This window comes from Protopterus annectens, chromosome 17.part0 (genome assembly GCF_019279795.1).
Source record: "Protopterus annectens isolate FY-2018-M chromosome 17.part0, PAN1.0, whole genome shotgun sequence".
Lineage (NCBI taxonomy): Eukaryota > Metazoa > Chordata > Ceratodontiformes > Protopteridae > Protopterus > Protopterus annectens.
Window position 1 is genome coordinate 330,885,854 of NC_056751.1, and position 18,041 is coordinate 330,903,894.

Consider the following 18,041-nt stretch of genomic DNA (forward strand, 5'->3'; position numbering starts at 1 on the left):
GTAAAGGGAAGAGCTTGAAGAGCTGGATCCATGAGTCTAGTAAAAGCGCCTGAGTCAGATCTGAGATCAGATCCAAGACACATCAGTTGAGGAATGAATGAAAATGACAACATCAGATGCTAAGGTTCCCCATATCGTGCTAGAGGTAGGTGCCATGGAATTTAGCAGACAGGTAGTGTTGAGAGGGAGAGTGTGCATGTCCCTATGTGTGTGGCTGTATATGTCAGTGTATGTAGAGAATATGAATGGTGTAAGGTGTGTGTGTGTGTGTGTGTGTGTGTGTGTGTGTGTGTGTGTGTGTGTGTGTGTGTCCGTGTGTCCGTGTGTGTGTGTGTGTGTGTGTGTGTGTGTGTGTGTGTGTGTGTGTGTGTGTGTGTGTGTGTGTGTGTGTGTGTGTGTGTGTGTGTGTGTGTGTGTGTGTGTGTGTGTGTGTATGTATGTAGAGAATATGAATGTGTGTGTGTGTGTGTGTGTGTGTGTGTGTGTGTGTGTGTGTGTGTGTGTGTGTGTGTGTATGTATGTAGAGAATATGAATGGTGTGTGTGTGTGTGTGTGTGTGTGTGTGTGTGTGTGTGTGTGTGTGTGTGTGTGTGTGTGTGTGTGTGTGTGTGTCTGCTTGGGAGGTCGCAGTAGGGGGTTTAATTAGGGGATAGATAGGGTAGGGTGTGTGTGTGTGTTTGTGTGTGTGTATGTGTGTGTGTGTGTGTGTGTGTGTGTGTGTGTGTGTGTGTGTGTGTGTGTGTGTGTTTGGGCAAATAGGTGAGTGCATGACTGCAGTCGGGTTCAATTGGGGGCTGTGTGTGTATGTAAGTGTATGTGGGGGACTGTCATACCTCCATACTCCCCTGTATTAATAAACAAATCCTGCAAACCTGGGTGGAGGGGGAACACTAAATACCAAGAATAACTCTTCATATAATGCTAAGGACACTTGAAAATTAGAGAACAAAGTTTTGCAACATGAAAGACATGGGACAGAATGAACACAAGACAAGGGGAATAATTTATGTAGTGTGTCCTAAAGGCACTTACAAATATTCCAACCCTATACCCTCACAACTCACACAGAGAATATTAGTCCTCTGTATTGCAACTAGGCACCCATATAATTTAAAATATTACGTAAGTCTTTCTTAAAAAATGTGAAATAAAAGAGGGAAGTTTCAAACCCTGTATCCTTGATACAGAAAGCAACAGCAGTAACCCTCTAAACAAATTTTTTTGCATCCCTGCATGTGCAGGTATCTCACTGCTGCTGATATACATCAATGTTTTGTTTACAGAACCTACCAAGACTAATGGCACTCCAGTGCTGGCTTTCATTTACAGAACATACCAAGACTAATGGCACTCCAGTGCTGGCTTTCATTTACAGAACATACCAAGACTAATGGCACTCCAGTGCTGGCTTTCATTTACAGAACATACCGAGACTAATGGCACTCCAGTGCTGGCTTTCATTTACAGAACATACCAAGACTAATGGCACTCCAGTGCTGGCTTTCGTTTACAGAACATACCAAGACTAATGGCACTCCAGTGCTGGCTTTCGTTTACAGAACATACCAAGACTAATGGCACTCCAGTGCTGGCTTTCATTTACAGAACATATCAAGACTAATGGCACTCCAGTGCTGGCTTTCGTTTACAGAACATACCAAGACTAATGGCACTCCAGTGCTGGCTTTCAAAGGCATATTTTAAATTCAATATTCAAGTCAGTAGTTAAGGACTGATTTTTGTGAACAGGGTTATGAAATCACAAACAACCTCTAGCTATATCACCTTTCGTCCAGCGAGTGTTATTCTCATACAGATGAATGTATGTGTTTGTTTTACTGGGCATACACACTCACATGTCTTGCATTCTCATGTTGTACAGGATCATGTGACTGCAGCTTGTGAAGGACAGGAGCATGCTTGGGTCTGATCCCTCCAATACCTTGAGGTCCATGGTCCTGTGTATCAAAATGCACAGATTTTACCTGTAAAAGATAAGCAGATAAGTTTACTCACAGAATAATGTCAGTAGCCAAGGGTCAATTATATAATTTTAAGCTTATCAGCAGATAATGCATGCTAAGTTCTACAAAGCCCTAAACAGTGAGTAAGTTGTTGGAATCTGTAGTACAAACAGGAAACTATTGTTTTCCAATTTATCTCTTGAGATAGAAGTAAAAGTGATTACAATAAGGGCAGCAGTAATGTATATTTAATCAAGCATGACCCACCTCACATCATGCATTTACACAGGGTTCAAGTTGATAACTAACTTAATAAACAATAGGACCACAGCTTAATGGCAACAAACAGCAAGTCACTCTTATTCTTTTTATTAAAAGCTGAAGTTTGATCTGATTTTAGCTCATTGTTTCATGTGTTTTATATGATACCAATGTACAAATCAACATTACGATTACAGGCACAAATGAGCTGTATGAAAGAATTTCATCAGCAATAAATTAGGACTGTACTCATCCAAATTAGTGAACTTCATCTGTCTTCACCATTCATTGCAAAATAAGAGTGCTGGCCATTATGTTTTTTGGCTATACGATGTTGAGCCACCCTAAACAAGCAGTTCATGGCAGATAGATCATATTAAATAAGGTTCACTGGAGAAAGTCATGTTAATCCACTCCAAATACACAAAATGAACAACAGACATGTTGAAATGACACATGTTCAAACCCTTGGGACTGAAGATTGCCAATATACTACTGAGGAAATGCAGAGGACAAGTACAGATATTTTTCTGCAGAGGTTCTCAGAGACTATAGGAAAAAAACTATGCTGTAAAAATTATGCACTCTTGGAACTTACAATTTAAGAGCTATGAAACAGGGTATACTGATGTGGTTAGAGATTACATGAATATGTATTAATGTCATGGGAATTAGTGAACTACAATAGACTGGCGTGGGTCATTTTACATCAGTTAATCATCACATCTTCTACTGCGAACAGGAAGTTCTCATACATGGAGCAAGTGCAACAAAAGGCTGTCAACACTTGTGCTTGACTACACTCCAAAAATGATGGCATGATCTCAGTCAGGTTCAAAGACAAGCCATTCAGCGTTACAGTAAGACAAGTTTATGCTTTGAGTGCATATGCCAAAGAGGAGGAGGATGACCCGCTTTATAATACTCTGCAGCTCCTTCTAGCTAGAACAAGCAATACTACTTTCATCACAGGTCATTAAATACTAAAGTTGGTAGTTAAAGAACACTTGAAATAATGGGTAAATTTGGACTTGGCGTAAGAAATGAAACAGGATGCAGACTAATAGAATTATGCCAAAATAATTTACTGATCATAGCATATGGTATTTTTGTACAGCCTAAGAGACAACTTTACATATGGATATCATCAGATGGTCAGTGCCAAAATCAGATGGCTTACATACCTTGAAATCAGAAAAAAAAAATCCTGTATCTGACTATGATTTTACTCAGGGCCAGTCATAGGTGAAGTGCTCCAAGGCAAGCCTCCCCCAGTGCCCAGTGCCTCCCCCCACACATACATATCCTACCCCTCATTTTTCCTTCCACCATTGTCTCCTAACATTATCCAAATTCCCATTTTCTAGTTTTTGCACAGTCTTTTTTTTTTTTTCATTTTTAAAATTGTATTTTTAACGATCCATAATTATCCACAATAATAATAGATGAAAATCACATAAAGTAAGCTACAAATAGAAGGGAAAAGTAAAAGAAAACAAAAAAGAAAATAAAAATTCAGTCATATAGTTACATTATACATTCCAACACATAAAGAACAATTCATCAGCTCCTTTCCCAATGACTAAACAATTATTGGCTATAAATCTCCACCATCTAGCTAATGAGAAATCTGGCATAGGTGATGCTTTCCAAAATTCTAACATCTTCTTAGTTACCACTGTAGCAGCTACAATCTTTAAAGTAAGACTTTATGGGAAAACTGCCAACATATCCAATAACAAAAATTCCAGGGAAATGTGAAAAACGTATTAAATAATTTATTATGTCATGCATAACTGCTGTATTTGCTCACAAGACTACCAGCAATAGTACAAATTCACTGGTTCATTTTGGTAATGCCAGTATGCAGCATTTCTTTTACTTGCATCAAATACAACCTATATGGAGTATGATGATTACCATATAACATGTTCAACTGAATAACTATATTCCTTACTGACTAATGATTTTTATAAATCCCATTCATGTTTTTCAACCATTTTCCCTCATTGAAGGATGTATGGAGAGAATTTTCCCATTTCTTTTTCGACAAATTGTTGCCAATTGGGATCTTATCTCACAGTGATTCATATATGAATCCTAACAGTTTCTTACCTTGCATTAAATCAGGCTTTCCTGGAACATTCGGGGACCCCCATACAAATCCAACAGTTCATCATACAATCAAGCTACCATCAGATGAGATACTTATTCCTGCAATTTATGCTTTTATCATGTATAATAATAATAAAGGGATGATGTTATATATTGGATCATTGGAAAACACGTTATAATCCAATTGCTTTCCCATGGAGAATAAACCGTATGCAGTAAAGACAATATTTATGTTCTATGCTCAATATAATAATCCAACAGTCCCAAATCATATGATTTTAAATACAATAATCTTGGAAATGAACACTTTGCTTTCATAATTTTTCCCTTATTAAATCATAAACTCGTTTCCCAGCATACTGTAAGTTCATTGAGTTCACAAAAGTGCATATGATCACACATTTGAAGCTATCTGGCAAAGATAATTCCCCTTGAATCCTTGGTGCTGATGTTACTTACCACAGTATTACTGGCAAACCCCCCTTCCCACAATAATTTAATTATCAATCTTTTAACCTGTAAAATCCATTCTAATTTAGGGGGACCAGAAAATTCTGCAAGGGAAATAACATTATAGGAAGTACCACCATCTTTATTATATTAATTCTTCCTAACAATGAAAACAACATGCATTTTGTACTCCCTTCAAAGAATTTCCATTTTCCCTAAATATGGTGCATTAGTTTTCTGTACCCTCTTATCAAATTCTGAGCTTATATAAAATACAAGGAATTTGTTTTCTGCTACTAATGGAATATTAGAATTTCTGTTTTGCTCTCTTTTCTCTCAGCATATTAGTATTTTTGATTTTCTATAATTTATTACATATCCAGTTACAATGTGGACTTCCTTATGGCTCTGGTGTTGTCTATTTCCATCTAGTTCAATGTATGGGACAGATTCCAAGCTATTATTACTTGGGTGGTATCAAGGAAGGATGTTCTTGAGAATGGTGGAACAAAAGAAGGAACGTGATCTAGATTGTACATCCAGTTTATAGTGAGACACAAAGGTGTGCACCATAGGTCTCAACCTTTTAACAGGTTAGTGTGGAACACAAACCCTAGCAATATGTGACAAACAGTCAGAATGTGGAACACCCTATTTCTGCACTGCGTGAAACATGCTATTGACATGGGGCCTGGTTGAACATTTGTAAAATTCAATAAGACACACTTGAGTCAGATCCAAAACTTTTATTTTACAATGTGCAATACCATACCCACACCATAAGTACATGAACAGCTCTTCTGTACAAAATCAAAACTAAAATCACATGGCCATTAACACCACTTGCTACATGTACTACATTTTCTAAACAGACCTGTTACAAATCACACAACCGATTCCATGTATACACCAAGTGCATGAACAGTATCCTATCATACTTTAGATGCCTCAGATAAACACTTATTATACACTGCTGTGAGTTTCTTGGGCATGCTTTGGCACCTTAAGATCACAGCAGTCCAGTTCTTTGTTTATTTTAACTGCTAATAAAGATTTCAATATTTGTACACTGAGAGATTGACACAATTCAGTCTTTATTTTTCCTACCATCTGGTTTTCACTATTACATAGTTGGATTGTTTTTTTGTCTTATTTGTTTTTCGTACCATGTTAAACACTCTTTCAGATTGTGCATTTGAATGTGGCAAAATAAAGTCATCATCAGCCGCTTAAAGAGTGGCAGTTTCCCATCAATGCAAAGGTCCCTCAGAAGTTGTGCCCAGTACTTAGACATACATGAGTGTGACCCATCTACTGGGCCTGTCATGTTCCCTGTGTCCTCAGTCTGATACTAGGTAAACTCATTGATTAATTGTTCAACCTCAGCATCATTTTCACAGACACCCAAACAGAAACCAACATCCCTGACAAGTTCTGAAAAAATTACCAATTTTTTGGCAGGATTAATAAGCATCTTGCATTAAGCGATCCTGCATGGGAACTTTTTAATCATTTTCTGCAACTCTGCAACATAAAAGGCTGTAACATTTTTATAAAAATTAAATTCTATGACTGTGCCAGCAATATCCTCTGCATGGCTATTCATGTATTGTTTGACTTCATAGCCAATACACAGCTCACTGTTTGGCAGAACCAGGGTTGCCAGATTTCTGACTGGCCAGGTAGGGACAAAAAAAGTCTTTCACAGCAAGTGAAGACTAAAAAAAAGACGCTAGGTCTTTAATGCGGAACATCAGAGTTCAGTATTAAACAAAAGTAGCTCTGTGTTTATTTCTTTTTTTCATTGGCCCGGGCCAATCAAAAATAAACACAAAGCTACTTCTGTTTAATGCAAAACATCGCAGTTCCGCATTAAACGGCAGTAGCTCTGTTTTGCGATTTTTTGATTGGCCCGTATACCAGTATACGGGCCAATCAAAAATTGCTAAACACGGAGCTACTTCTGTTTAATGCAGAACCGCGATGTTCCGCGTTAAACACAAGAAGCTCCGTGTTTAGGGATTTTTGATTGGCCCGTATGCCGGTATACGGGCCAATCAAAAAAAAACAAAGCGGGGGCTGCATGGGGTTTAAACTGGCAGTGCGGGACTCGAGATCATGCTGCTGATCCCGGGACAGTCCCGCCCAAATAGGGACATCTGGCAACCCTGGGCAGAACAGAGTTACTGTCAGTAAACACTGCAACATCACTTTGTTTGAGAAGTCTGACAGCAGCTGCAGGTCTTAGCAGTCTGTCAGCATACTGCTGCAGGAGTTTTTGAACAGTGGCAAGCAGTATCAGTAGCTGACTTTCTCGGCTCTGAAACTGAATGTTGAACTGCAGTAAAGGTTGCAGTGCATACTTAAGAAACATAAAAATCATACACAATTCATGACACTGAAGTCGATTTGGAATTAAGTCGATCTTAGCAGACTGTGGCTCTGCAGACAAAAAAATATGAATTTAGGGCTGGCCACATGTTCAGGGTTCTGTTAATTACCTTCCCATGACTCAGCCATCTAGTAGGTGCATGTCTAATAATCTTAAGGGGGTCAGAGTCTGTGAACAAAACAAATTCTTGCAGCTTCTTTTGTCTTTGTGCACTGGCACTTAAATGGCAATACACATCTGATATAAGTTCTTCAACAAGTGAATGTAGTGCTTTTACACCAGCCTTACTACATAGATCTGCCAGGTGGCACAGACACCACATATTTATAATGGTGGGCTTCACCTCCTTTAAATGAGTTGGCACAGAATTCCATTTTCCAATCACTGAGGCAGCATTGTCTGAGGAAAAGCCCACAATGTTGGAAACTGGAATGTTAATTTTTTGAGTGGATATTAAAGCATCAAATAATGTTTGTCCAGTTCCTGAAACACATTCTGGCATATGAAGGAACCATATTACATTTTTGCCTGCCTTTTCATCAAGGTAACCAACAAGGATAACCAAACATTTATCATCGCCCGTATCTGTGTTTTGGTCCATATACACACACAATGGCAATTTCTGGCAGATGGTGTCATTCTGGTAATGAGGCCCCAGAACATCCTATGCAATGCAGGCTGCTTTTGTTACTCCACATGTCATTTTCCTGAGAACATCTTGATCCTCTCTACATTTCTTCATAAATTTCAGGATTGTTCCACTGCTGCAAATGATAAGTTGTGTTTAGCAAGGAATGACACAAAACCAGCCTCTGCCTCAACAACCTTTATACTCGCTAATCTCTGAGGTCCAAAGAAGTTTGCCATAGTCCTGCCAGCTGCATGCTTGCAATTCTGTCTGTTTCTTACTGTTAGCATGTCGCTGCAGATCATGTCAGCCACCATGATGGACTGTGAAATCTGTGTTATAGTTCTTGCAGAAAGCAAATTTTACTCTGTTCCTACTCACAGAAAGCCAGTCAAAGGCATGTGCCCAACTTGGCTGAAAAATTGTGTATCTCCTCTTTTTTGGAGTGCCAACTATATCCATATTGCTGTCCTCATCATAATCCAGGCAGTCTGTGCCTAGCTGGTTTGTAAAACAGTGGTGTTACTGAACAAGGACAAAGTAATGTGCTAGACTGCAGAAAGAATAAGTAGAATTATCTCCTCAAAATCAAAGATATGGGGCAATAGGCTCACAACCTACCACATCACTAGACACTTCCTGCCTCTGCACCATCTTCTCCTGCTTGTCTCTGCTCCTTTTGCCAACTATGAAGGCCTGCATGATCCAACATCCAGGGTGGATGTACTACCATGCTTGCTGGGGCCAGAAGGGAGCAATGAGGATCACTCTGGTCTTGCATCTTCTTGCTTTCTGAATAAACTTGTTATTAGAGACAACAGGGGAAATGCATAAAGGAGACCCGGAGGCCATTTGTGGATTACAGCATCACTTTATGACTGTCTCTTTGGGGGATTTGGGCAAACTAATTGCTGCACTTGTTGTTCAGGAAAGATGCAAAGAGGCTGCAGCAAGGCTGACCCCAGCAGCTGAAAATTAAAGTTGCCACTGCTCGATTGAGGGACCACTCGTGAGGCATTAAGATGGTTCTGCTCAGTTTGTCAACCAATACACTGGATATTCCTGGATTTTGCATTGTTATCAGAAGTTGGTTTGAAGACATTGCTCACTGCCATACTCTCATGGCTTCCTGAGAAAGAGGGTAAAAGCGGGTTTCTCCCTGGTTGTTGATGTACCAGGCTACTGCCATGTTGCCTGTCTGGACAGAAATCACACCCTTAGGGAGGAAGTCCTGAAAGGCCTGCAATGCTAGAAGGACTGCCCTCATCTCCAAGACATTGATGTGAAGATTGGCCTCTAGATGTGTCCAAGAACTTTGGAATATCTCCCCCTTGGAAATGCACTCCCCCACCCAAGAAAGGAGGCATCCATTGTTACAACAGCCTGTGGTTGTTCTGGGTAAAAGGTCCAACCTGCCATCACAAATTAATACTTCATCCATCAACTGATATGATCCTTGCATATCTGAGTAATGTGAATCTTGGTGTGTAACATATGAAGGTTTTGTGACCATTAAAAAGAAAGAGTCCATTGGAGTACTCTCATGTGGAATCTGGTAGTGGAACCAGCAACTTGTAGAAGCCATCAGACCTAGCAGTATGAGAGTTAATCTTGTTGGGGATGATGGATGCTGAAGTACATGTAAAGCTCCCAGATGAAGGGACAGCACTCTGGTCTTCAGCAGTTTGGCCATTTGTGAAGATGCTTCCATGTGGCATCCAATTAATTCTATTTGTTGTGTTGACACTCTGTGACTCTTGAGAGGTTTATTGTGATCCCCGAGTCCTGCTGCTATAGGTTCCCACTGACTGGGTGGAACACTGGGAACTTTCTTCTTCTTTGTTAGGTAACAGAAAAAATGGAATTGAATAGCCACTGGATATAATTTTAAGCACGCAAAAATCTGATGTTATACTTTGCCATGCTAGTGAGTGCATGGACAACTGCATTCTGACTGCCTCCAAAATGCAGCAGTTGGGCAATCTTTCAAGAGTGCTGGTAGGGCTTTTCGGTGAATGAACCATGAAAGCTCTGGTTTTGAGATCTGACTGAATCTTGAGTGATGTTCATTAGAGTTACCTCCCCCTCCTCTGCCACAGGACGGTCTGTCCCCAGGAGTGTCCCGATAATAGTCCTGTGATTTCTGTAATTTTATCTTCTTGCCAGCCCTCTAATTCCTAGAGAAGGTCCTTTGCAGAGTGGAGAATTCTGCTTAACATTTCTTTTACCCTTGGTCAAAAAAAGTGTTGAAACATCAAATACGGCATTACAGAAGGACATCTTAAAGCCTTCCATGAAATTTCAAAGGTGCATCCAGGCATGTCAGTGCATGGTGATGCCCATGCCCACTGCCCTAGCTGTGCCATCAGCTACATTCGATAGCAGGCACATGGCCACATTTGATATAGACTGAAGGGTAGCTGGGAGTCCATGGTCTTCTGAACATCCTCAGGCAGATTACCTGAGAGAAACTTGGATAGCTCTTTGGTCAGGTCTCTCTGGATGTGTGTCACATGAGCCAAGTAGTTCAGCGCTTTAAGGGCAAAGGTCACTGAAGTGTATATCTATTTCCCCAACCTATGTAATGTCCTAGACTCCCTATCTGGTCAGAGGACAGAGAACTTTCTTCTTATAATTCCTTCTGGGTGGCCTCTGCTACCAACATGGCATCTTCTGGTTGACCTCTGTTCCAATACTTTCTGTATGCAGGTGCTGCCAAGATTTTATATGGTTTCTTAGGTATTAGTTCCACCACACTGGGGTCCTTCCATGCATGTTGAGCTATGAGGTGGATAAGGAGATCAATGTGCAGTGCCACGCTGGATGAAGTTGATTCAGAGCCAAAGGCTTTTCTGCCTGCATTCCGCTGTCAGACAACCTGGAAACTGGAAGAAAACTAAGCAGAATGTGGGCACAAAATCCCTCTACATGATCTGCATTCCTTTTGTATTTATTGTCCTGGTGCTGCCCATCTGGAGACAGAAAGTGAGGTCTGTATCTCTTTTGGCTTGAGTACTGTTGTAATAATGGATGCCTCCCTTCTTGGGTGGAGGAGTGCATTTCCAAGGGGGGATAGTCCAAAGTTTTTGGACACATCTAAAGGCCAATCTTCATATCAACGACTTGGTCTTCCCATTTGGCAGCCCCCCTTCATTTGCTGCTGCCAGCTCCCCTGCTATGAAACAGGACAAAGGCAGGAACAATGATAATGATAAACAAAAAGAAAATAAGTGAGAATGAAAAACTGGAACAGGAGAAAAGTGAGAAAGAGAAATGAGAAAAGAGCAGAAAAACGTCTCTGGATCCCACTGCTTTGGTCTATCTAGATCTAAAAACTTCAAGCAAATCAGAGCCGTCAGTTTCTCAGAACTGATCTTCCTCACAGTGATTCTCCATGGAACTGGTGAGTCTAAGGCTGCATTCTCACAGTGGTATATAATCCTTAATTAATATGACTGCAGAGATATACCCCCATTTGCTTCTCTTATTATGAAAATTGATAAGTGTATCATATATTCCAATATGTACGTAAGATGGTAAGACAATATGATGGGTATGCTATTGTTTTGAAGTGGGCATGACAAGGAACACATTGATTCAGAAAGATTAAGTATATGTACCACTCCTGCAGATATATAACAATCTGTTTATTTGTTAGATTATAAACATTTTAATACTTTTCATATTTTTCAATATGTATGTAAAAAATAGTAAGATGATTGTCAAGCTATCATTTATAGCTGGCACCAATAAAGAGAGCTTGGTCCCAGAACATGATACCTATCTAGCACACAGATATCATATATAGGGAGCCTTTTAGTTTGGCAAGATGCAGATTCTTAGTGTTGTCCATATTACACGTTTTCAAGAGTGTAAAACAAATGACCATCTTGTTCATTTACACTGATTGCAGTTAGTGGCTCCATTAGTTTTCTGTGCAAGATTGCTAACAGTGGAGTAAGGATATTTTCCCTTTTCTCCACTGTTTTGTTTCTATCCTCACAGTTGGTATACTTATGAAGATTAATGTTTTTCATATTTGCCAATGTCTCTGAAGAGAAGCAGGACAACATGGTGGATAGTGAATGTATCATTTCGAAGTACGTATTGGCCTCAAGACAGTGTTTCTAAGATGTCATCTGCAGAGATATAAAAGTTTGTTAAAGTTTCAAGTTATTAAAATTCTATTTCATATTTTTGTCAGTACCTATGAAACAGAAAATAATGAGAGATTGCCCCAAGACATTATGTTTATGTAATATATATATATCCACACAGATATAACAGTTTATTTGTCAGATTATGGAAAGTATGACGTTTCATATTTTGGTAAATACTGTATCTGTGGAAAGAAACATGGCAAAATGAGCGATGCTTCATTGTAAACATTATGGACAAATTGCTCACTGACATTATGTCATCTTTCTAGTATACCTGCACACAAATAACATTTTATTTGTCAGATTATCAAAATTATATTTTTCATATTGGGTCTATATCATATGAGCGAATTGCACAAATTGCTAACGCTCATAATATCAAACATACTGGACCTCGAAGTGTTTTTTCTGAGATCACGGTACAGAGAAGAATGGGATATTTGCCCTTTCCTCACTGTAGTGCGATCTTGGTGTTGGAATATATAAATATATATTTATTGGGTTTCGAGGTCCAGTACGTTCAATATTATGAGCATTCGCAATTTGTGCGATTTGCTCATATGATATAGACCCTTTCATATTTCCATCAATATCTTACTAGGCAAACATTGAGTATTATAGCTGGTTGAGGTTTTATTTGAAACTGACATCTGGACCAATGAATCAATTACAGATATTAGGTGTAGCTAGATAGTATGGTCACCGAGATATCATTACTTGTTTTAACAAATATAGGTAAAATATGCATTAAAGCTGTTTTTACTGCCAGTTGTAATTATGAGCTGGAAGGGTAGTGCATGTACCATGAAGAAGGTTTGTTTGTGTTAAAAACTACCATTACAGCACAAGAGCAAAAAGTGCATTTCTTTCAAGTATAATTTTATAACTGGATTCTCTGAAAACTATCGGAGGCTGCACCTTTTTATGGGACAAAGTTAACAGCCAGTATACCTAAGCTCCTCTGGAGTGTATGAGTTGAATACTCAATCTGAATTCTGGTAACAGTACTGCACACACATTTAAAGAGACTGCTGAAATTTTACATTACAAACTCAACATTTTATAAGAAATGCATTTTGTATGTTTATCACCTGTCATTCTTCAAAAAAAAAAAAAATTAAAACCATTCAGAACTATATTGTCATTCTTTTTATTCACTTGTACTTCAGTTTCTCAGTAAAATATGTAATTTTGCTGAGTACTCGATAACCTCTTACTAAGTAAACAACTAAAAGGGAAATTTTAAATAAAAATTATGTGGTCTAAATATCCATATAGTTAAATAGTAAATATTCCAATAAATAAACATGCCTCAATATAACTATTCCTGTAATGGCTTTTCTTTTCTATATTTAAAAAATGATGTTAGCTCTACCATTTCATTCAATCTAAGGTTAATGTAAATATCCAAAATGCTTCCATAATTTTTAAAACATTGTCTGGATCTCATCTAGGATTTTCATACAATTGTTCAAGACCTTTGAATATAAACTCACAATAATAAGCCTAACTAGCTTGAATTATTATCTCCACCAAAGCATGTTTTTGAACCCCAGGTATTGCCATTTTAAGGTCTTTAAATATTAAATTTGTTTAAGTGAAGTAATATATGGGGGATGACAACTAGTAGCATCCAAAAAGAAATTATAGTTGAACTGTTTTCTAAAAACAGAAGTAGCTAAAGTTCCATCATTATTCTTAGAAACCAATACATCCAAAAAAAGATATTTTTAAGATCATAATTGAAACTAAATTGTAGTCCCTACTTGTTGTCATTAAGGTACTGAACAAATTCTTTGAAAAAAATGACATCAGACTACCAAACCAATCAACAATCATCTAGATATCTATGCTATATATCCACGGGATCAAGATAAATATTATGGCTAGTATCATATATGTTGTTTTCTCCAAAAAAAAAAAAACATAAATAAGTCTGTATAAACAGGGGCAAAAGATGCTCCCATTGCTGTACCTTTTAACTGTAAAAAACATTCTCCATTAAAATAAAACACATTTTTGGCCAACACATGCTCGGTTAAACATATAAAAAATGTGTAAAATCCTGGACTATATATGGGTATTCTCTCAAGCCAATAATGTAATGCCATCACCACCACCCAATGTGAGATTTTGATATATAGGGTTTTCACATCTAAAGTACATATGTACCAAACATCTTCCAACTGTACATTTTGCAAAATGTTTAAAAACTGAGTAGTGTCTTGTATTCTGGATTGAACTCCTGCTAATAAAGGTTTTAAATATAATGTCAAAAAAGCAGATAAGGGTTCAGTCAAAGAACCATGGCCCAACACAACTGGTCTACCAGGGACAATGAGAATCCTTATGTATTTTAGGGAGCATATAAAAATATTGTGGAGAGGGATCTTGAACCATAAGATGGTGTACTTCTTCCTTAGGAAACAAACGAAGGCTCAAGGACACAAAGTCTCCAAAGCGAAAAAAAATAAAAACAGGTTTATTACTTTGCAACAAAACAGTATGATACAAAAATAAATGGTTAAGCACTTTTCGTCTTAATTTAGAAGGCTTCTTCAGACCTACAACAGTAGCACAAGTGCTCACTTTAATACAGACCACATGGTGGTTTCAAAAAAACATTAACCAATGGTATTGCATAAGTAATTAAGTAATTAAGCTTGGACACATGACATCAGCAACAAGTCAAATACAAAAACAGCAACTGTGAAAACCTGTAAAGGACAAAAATGTCTAGCTGCTTTTGTGCACAAAAAAGACACATTAAATCACTGCGTTTAGGTGGACAGAGTGTAACTCTTAAAATATGTGATAAAAAATGATGAAAAAACTATGGAAAATATATATATAAATGTAAATGTTAATGTTTATATACACATTGTTATGAGTTACAAGAGCGCTCCAAGTGGACTAAAAGAACGCTGCACTCAAAATAAAATAAAATAAAATACAATAGAATAAGAGACTGCAATTTCAATTTTAACCAGTGTTGATCAACTCAACTGTAATGCTATCACAAATCACCAACAAGGGTGAAGCAAGCTTAGATGTAAGATGAGACATATTTTTAAAAGATTTAACACATGAAGCAAAAAAACCTGCATTTTTTACTCAACTACAAATAGAGCTGTTTAAAAAAGTTAGACAAAAGACTTGTCTAGGTTAACAAAAAATACTATAGCACTAATAAAAAGTAGAAACAAAACATGGAACACCTGGCGTGCAACAAAATCAACCCCAGACCGCATAAAATTTCAACAACTTAGAAACGAGACCAAAAAAGCAACTCTATCTGATAAAAAAAACTACTATTGCCAACTCCAAAATAAACACCAAAACAACCCTCAAAAATTCTGGACAGGATTAAATAATCTACTCCACCTAGGTAAATCCTCTACCCCTACCCCAAAAACACTAAGTGACAAAACACCTGAAGACGTAGCAAATTCCTTTAACAATTTCTTTACTGATACTATACAATCCTTAGCTAACCAACTACCATCCACCAACTCCAGTAAAGCGGAAAACTTACAAAAGTCACAATCGACCTTCAAATTCCAACCTGTCCCTACTGCAAATATATGTTCCTTACTGAAGAAACTTAAGCCAACCACTCTCTCTGCAGACCTTCTCCCTGCTGAATACTTGCAAATAGCAGCAGATGTCATAGCATATCCTATCTCAATACTAATCAATAGAACCATAGCAGAATCCACTATCCCATCTATATGGAAAGTATCCCATGTCATTCCCCTCCATAAAGGAGGCCTATCAACTGAACTATCAAATTATAGGCCCATAGCTATACTGTCACCATTGGCCAAAATCATGGAGAAATGTATACACAAACAACTCCTTCACTACCTTACCATGAACAAATTACTAACGGATACACAACACGGTTTTAGACCCCACCATAGTACAACCACTGCACTTCTTTCTTTCACCGATACTATCAATCACTATTGAAATGACAAAAAAATATCTTCAGCACTATTTCTTGACCTATCGAAGGCCTTCGATATGGTGAACCACCAGCTACTACATCAAACATTAGAAAATCTCAACCTAGACAAATTAGCTCTAGATTGGTTTCATGGTTATCTCTCTGATAGGAAACAAGCCGTACTTTGGCATTCTAAACTTTCCAACCTCCTACCTAATACCATAGGAGTACCCCAAGGATCCATATTGGGGCCTCTTCTGTTTACTATCTTCATAAATGACCTGTATAAAGCCATCCCTGAAGCAACCTGCATTCAATATGCAGATGACTCGACATTAGTCTGTGCTGATACTAATCCTGACAACCTATTATCCAAAACCCAAGCATGTTTTAGGACAGTAGAAAACAGGCTATTAGGACGTAAACTGATCCTTAATCCAAACAAAACCAAATTACTACTCTTTCAACCCAATCAAAAGTCCACACCTATATCATTTTCTATCCAATCCAAAAATGGGACTGTCATCTCTCCAGACTCCTATACCAAACTATTAGGAGTTTGCATAGATAACAGACTTAGATTTGATATCCATATTAATCAGACCATCAAAACCGTTAACAAAAAACTTGGGTCTTTATACCGGATCAAATCTTTTCTAACTCCAATAGCGAAAGTAACTATGGCCCGCTCACATCTCCTCTCTTCCCTCCTATATGCCTCCCCTATACACACTAATCTCAAAACAACGGAACTAAACAAACTAACATGCTGCTATAATCAAATTGCCAGATTTGCAACGGAAATGCCCTATAGAACACACCATTGTGTCAACCTAAGAAAATTAGGCTGGTTAGAATTCACCAACCTCCTACAGCAGACCCAACTTATGGAAGCATTTAAAATCCTGAACCAACCGGACAAAACTCCAGCCCTGAATAACTTAATAAGACCCTATAACAATCTCAGTAGTTTGCGTTCCTCTAACAAGCTTCTAGTTAAAACAGTCAAAGCAAACAATGTAGGTGGGGATTCACTTTTTAGCAATGCCATTGGCAAAATATGGAACTCTCTCCCTACTAGCCTTTCTTTCACTTCCTCCCTATCTGTTTTCAAAAAAAGGTTAAATCAACATCTAAAGTTAAATTGGCTCTGCCAGTGCTCAAGTCCTGACTAATCCTCTCTCATACAAGTATAGAAACTTCCCTAGTTTCAGCCCCTCGCTCTCACTTCTTTCTCTCTCCTCTTAACTGAAATGGATAGCCTGGATGGAGTATCAGTATACCAGAAGCAGTATTAATAGTTATGTATCCTATATAATGTTTAAGATCAATGTACTTTACTGTACTAAATCTCCTCTATAGCATTATTCTAGTATAGGAAACGTATTTGTTTTGTTTTGTTTTGTACCATAGTTCTATGCATTGTCTATTTTTTACCTCGATCTACTATATCTATGCATTATATTATTGTCACTGTGGAGCTTTTCTCCCCGGGCCTCCGCTGAAAATGGACATGTATCCAGTCGGACTTTCCCGGTCAACAAATGTAAAATAAAATAAATAAAATAAATTAGGCTCTTTAATTTCAGAATACAGGCAATAGAAGTGACTTCATTCAAACCTGGGGGTTATAAGAGTTGAGACGTAGTTGCCAAATCAACTCCTGTCTTTCCAAAATTAGATGATAAGGATCCCCTTTTAGATTAACAGTAACCTGACAAATCACTCTAAAGTGAAAGTGGTGTGTTGGGTGTTCAGCACAATGCCTTGCCAATGCGTTAGAAGGTGACTTTTTTCTAGTATGGTATGTGTGCTCATAAATCCTCTCTCTTAGTTTTCTATCCGTCTTACCAACATAATATGCTGGACAGGCTACACAACTAGCCAGGTAGACAATGGATTTAGAGTTACAGTTAAATCTACCCTTAGTTTTTACCTTAAAGGAACCTGCTGTGAATTCTGTCCCTGTTGCTATATATCTGCAATAGTTACAGTTTTCACATTTAAATGTACCACCAGATCTACTACAGGTCTGGGGTTCCATTTCTAAGATCTGTTTCAAGTTCCTGTTCTTCCTGTAAATAAAAGATGGTGAATTACCCAACTTCTCCAACACTTCTGG

General features: G+C 38.1%; 1 protein-coding gene across 2 annotated transcripts in view; it reads right to left on the reverse strand.

Annotated features, from left to right (window-relative positions):
* PPP1R32 (protein phosphatase 1 regulatory subunit 32) overlaps positions 1–18,041 on the reverse strand; it is a 1,379,387-nt gene that overhangs the window by 1,082,603 nt on the left and 278,743 nt on the right. For both annotated transcript variants that reach the window (XM_044059651.1, XM_044059652.1), the window contains exon 5: positions 1,857–1,985. In XM_044059651.1, coding sequence (XP_043915586.1) covers positions 1,857–1,985 — 129 coding nt within the window. The remainder of the gene's footprint in view (positions 1–1,856; positions 1,986–18,041) is intronic.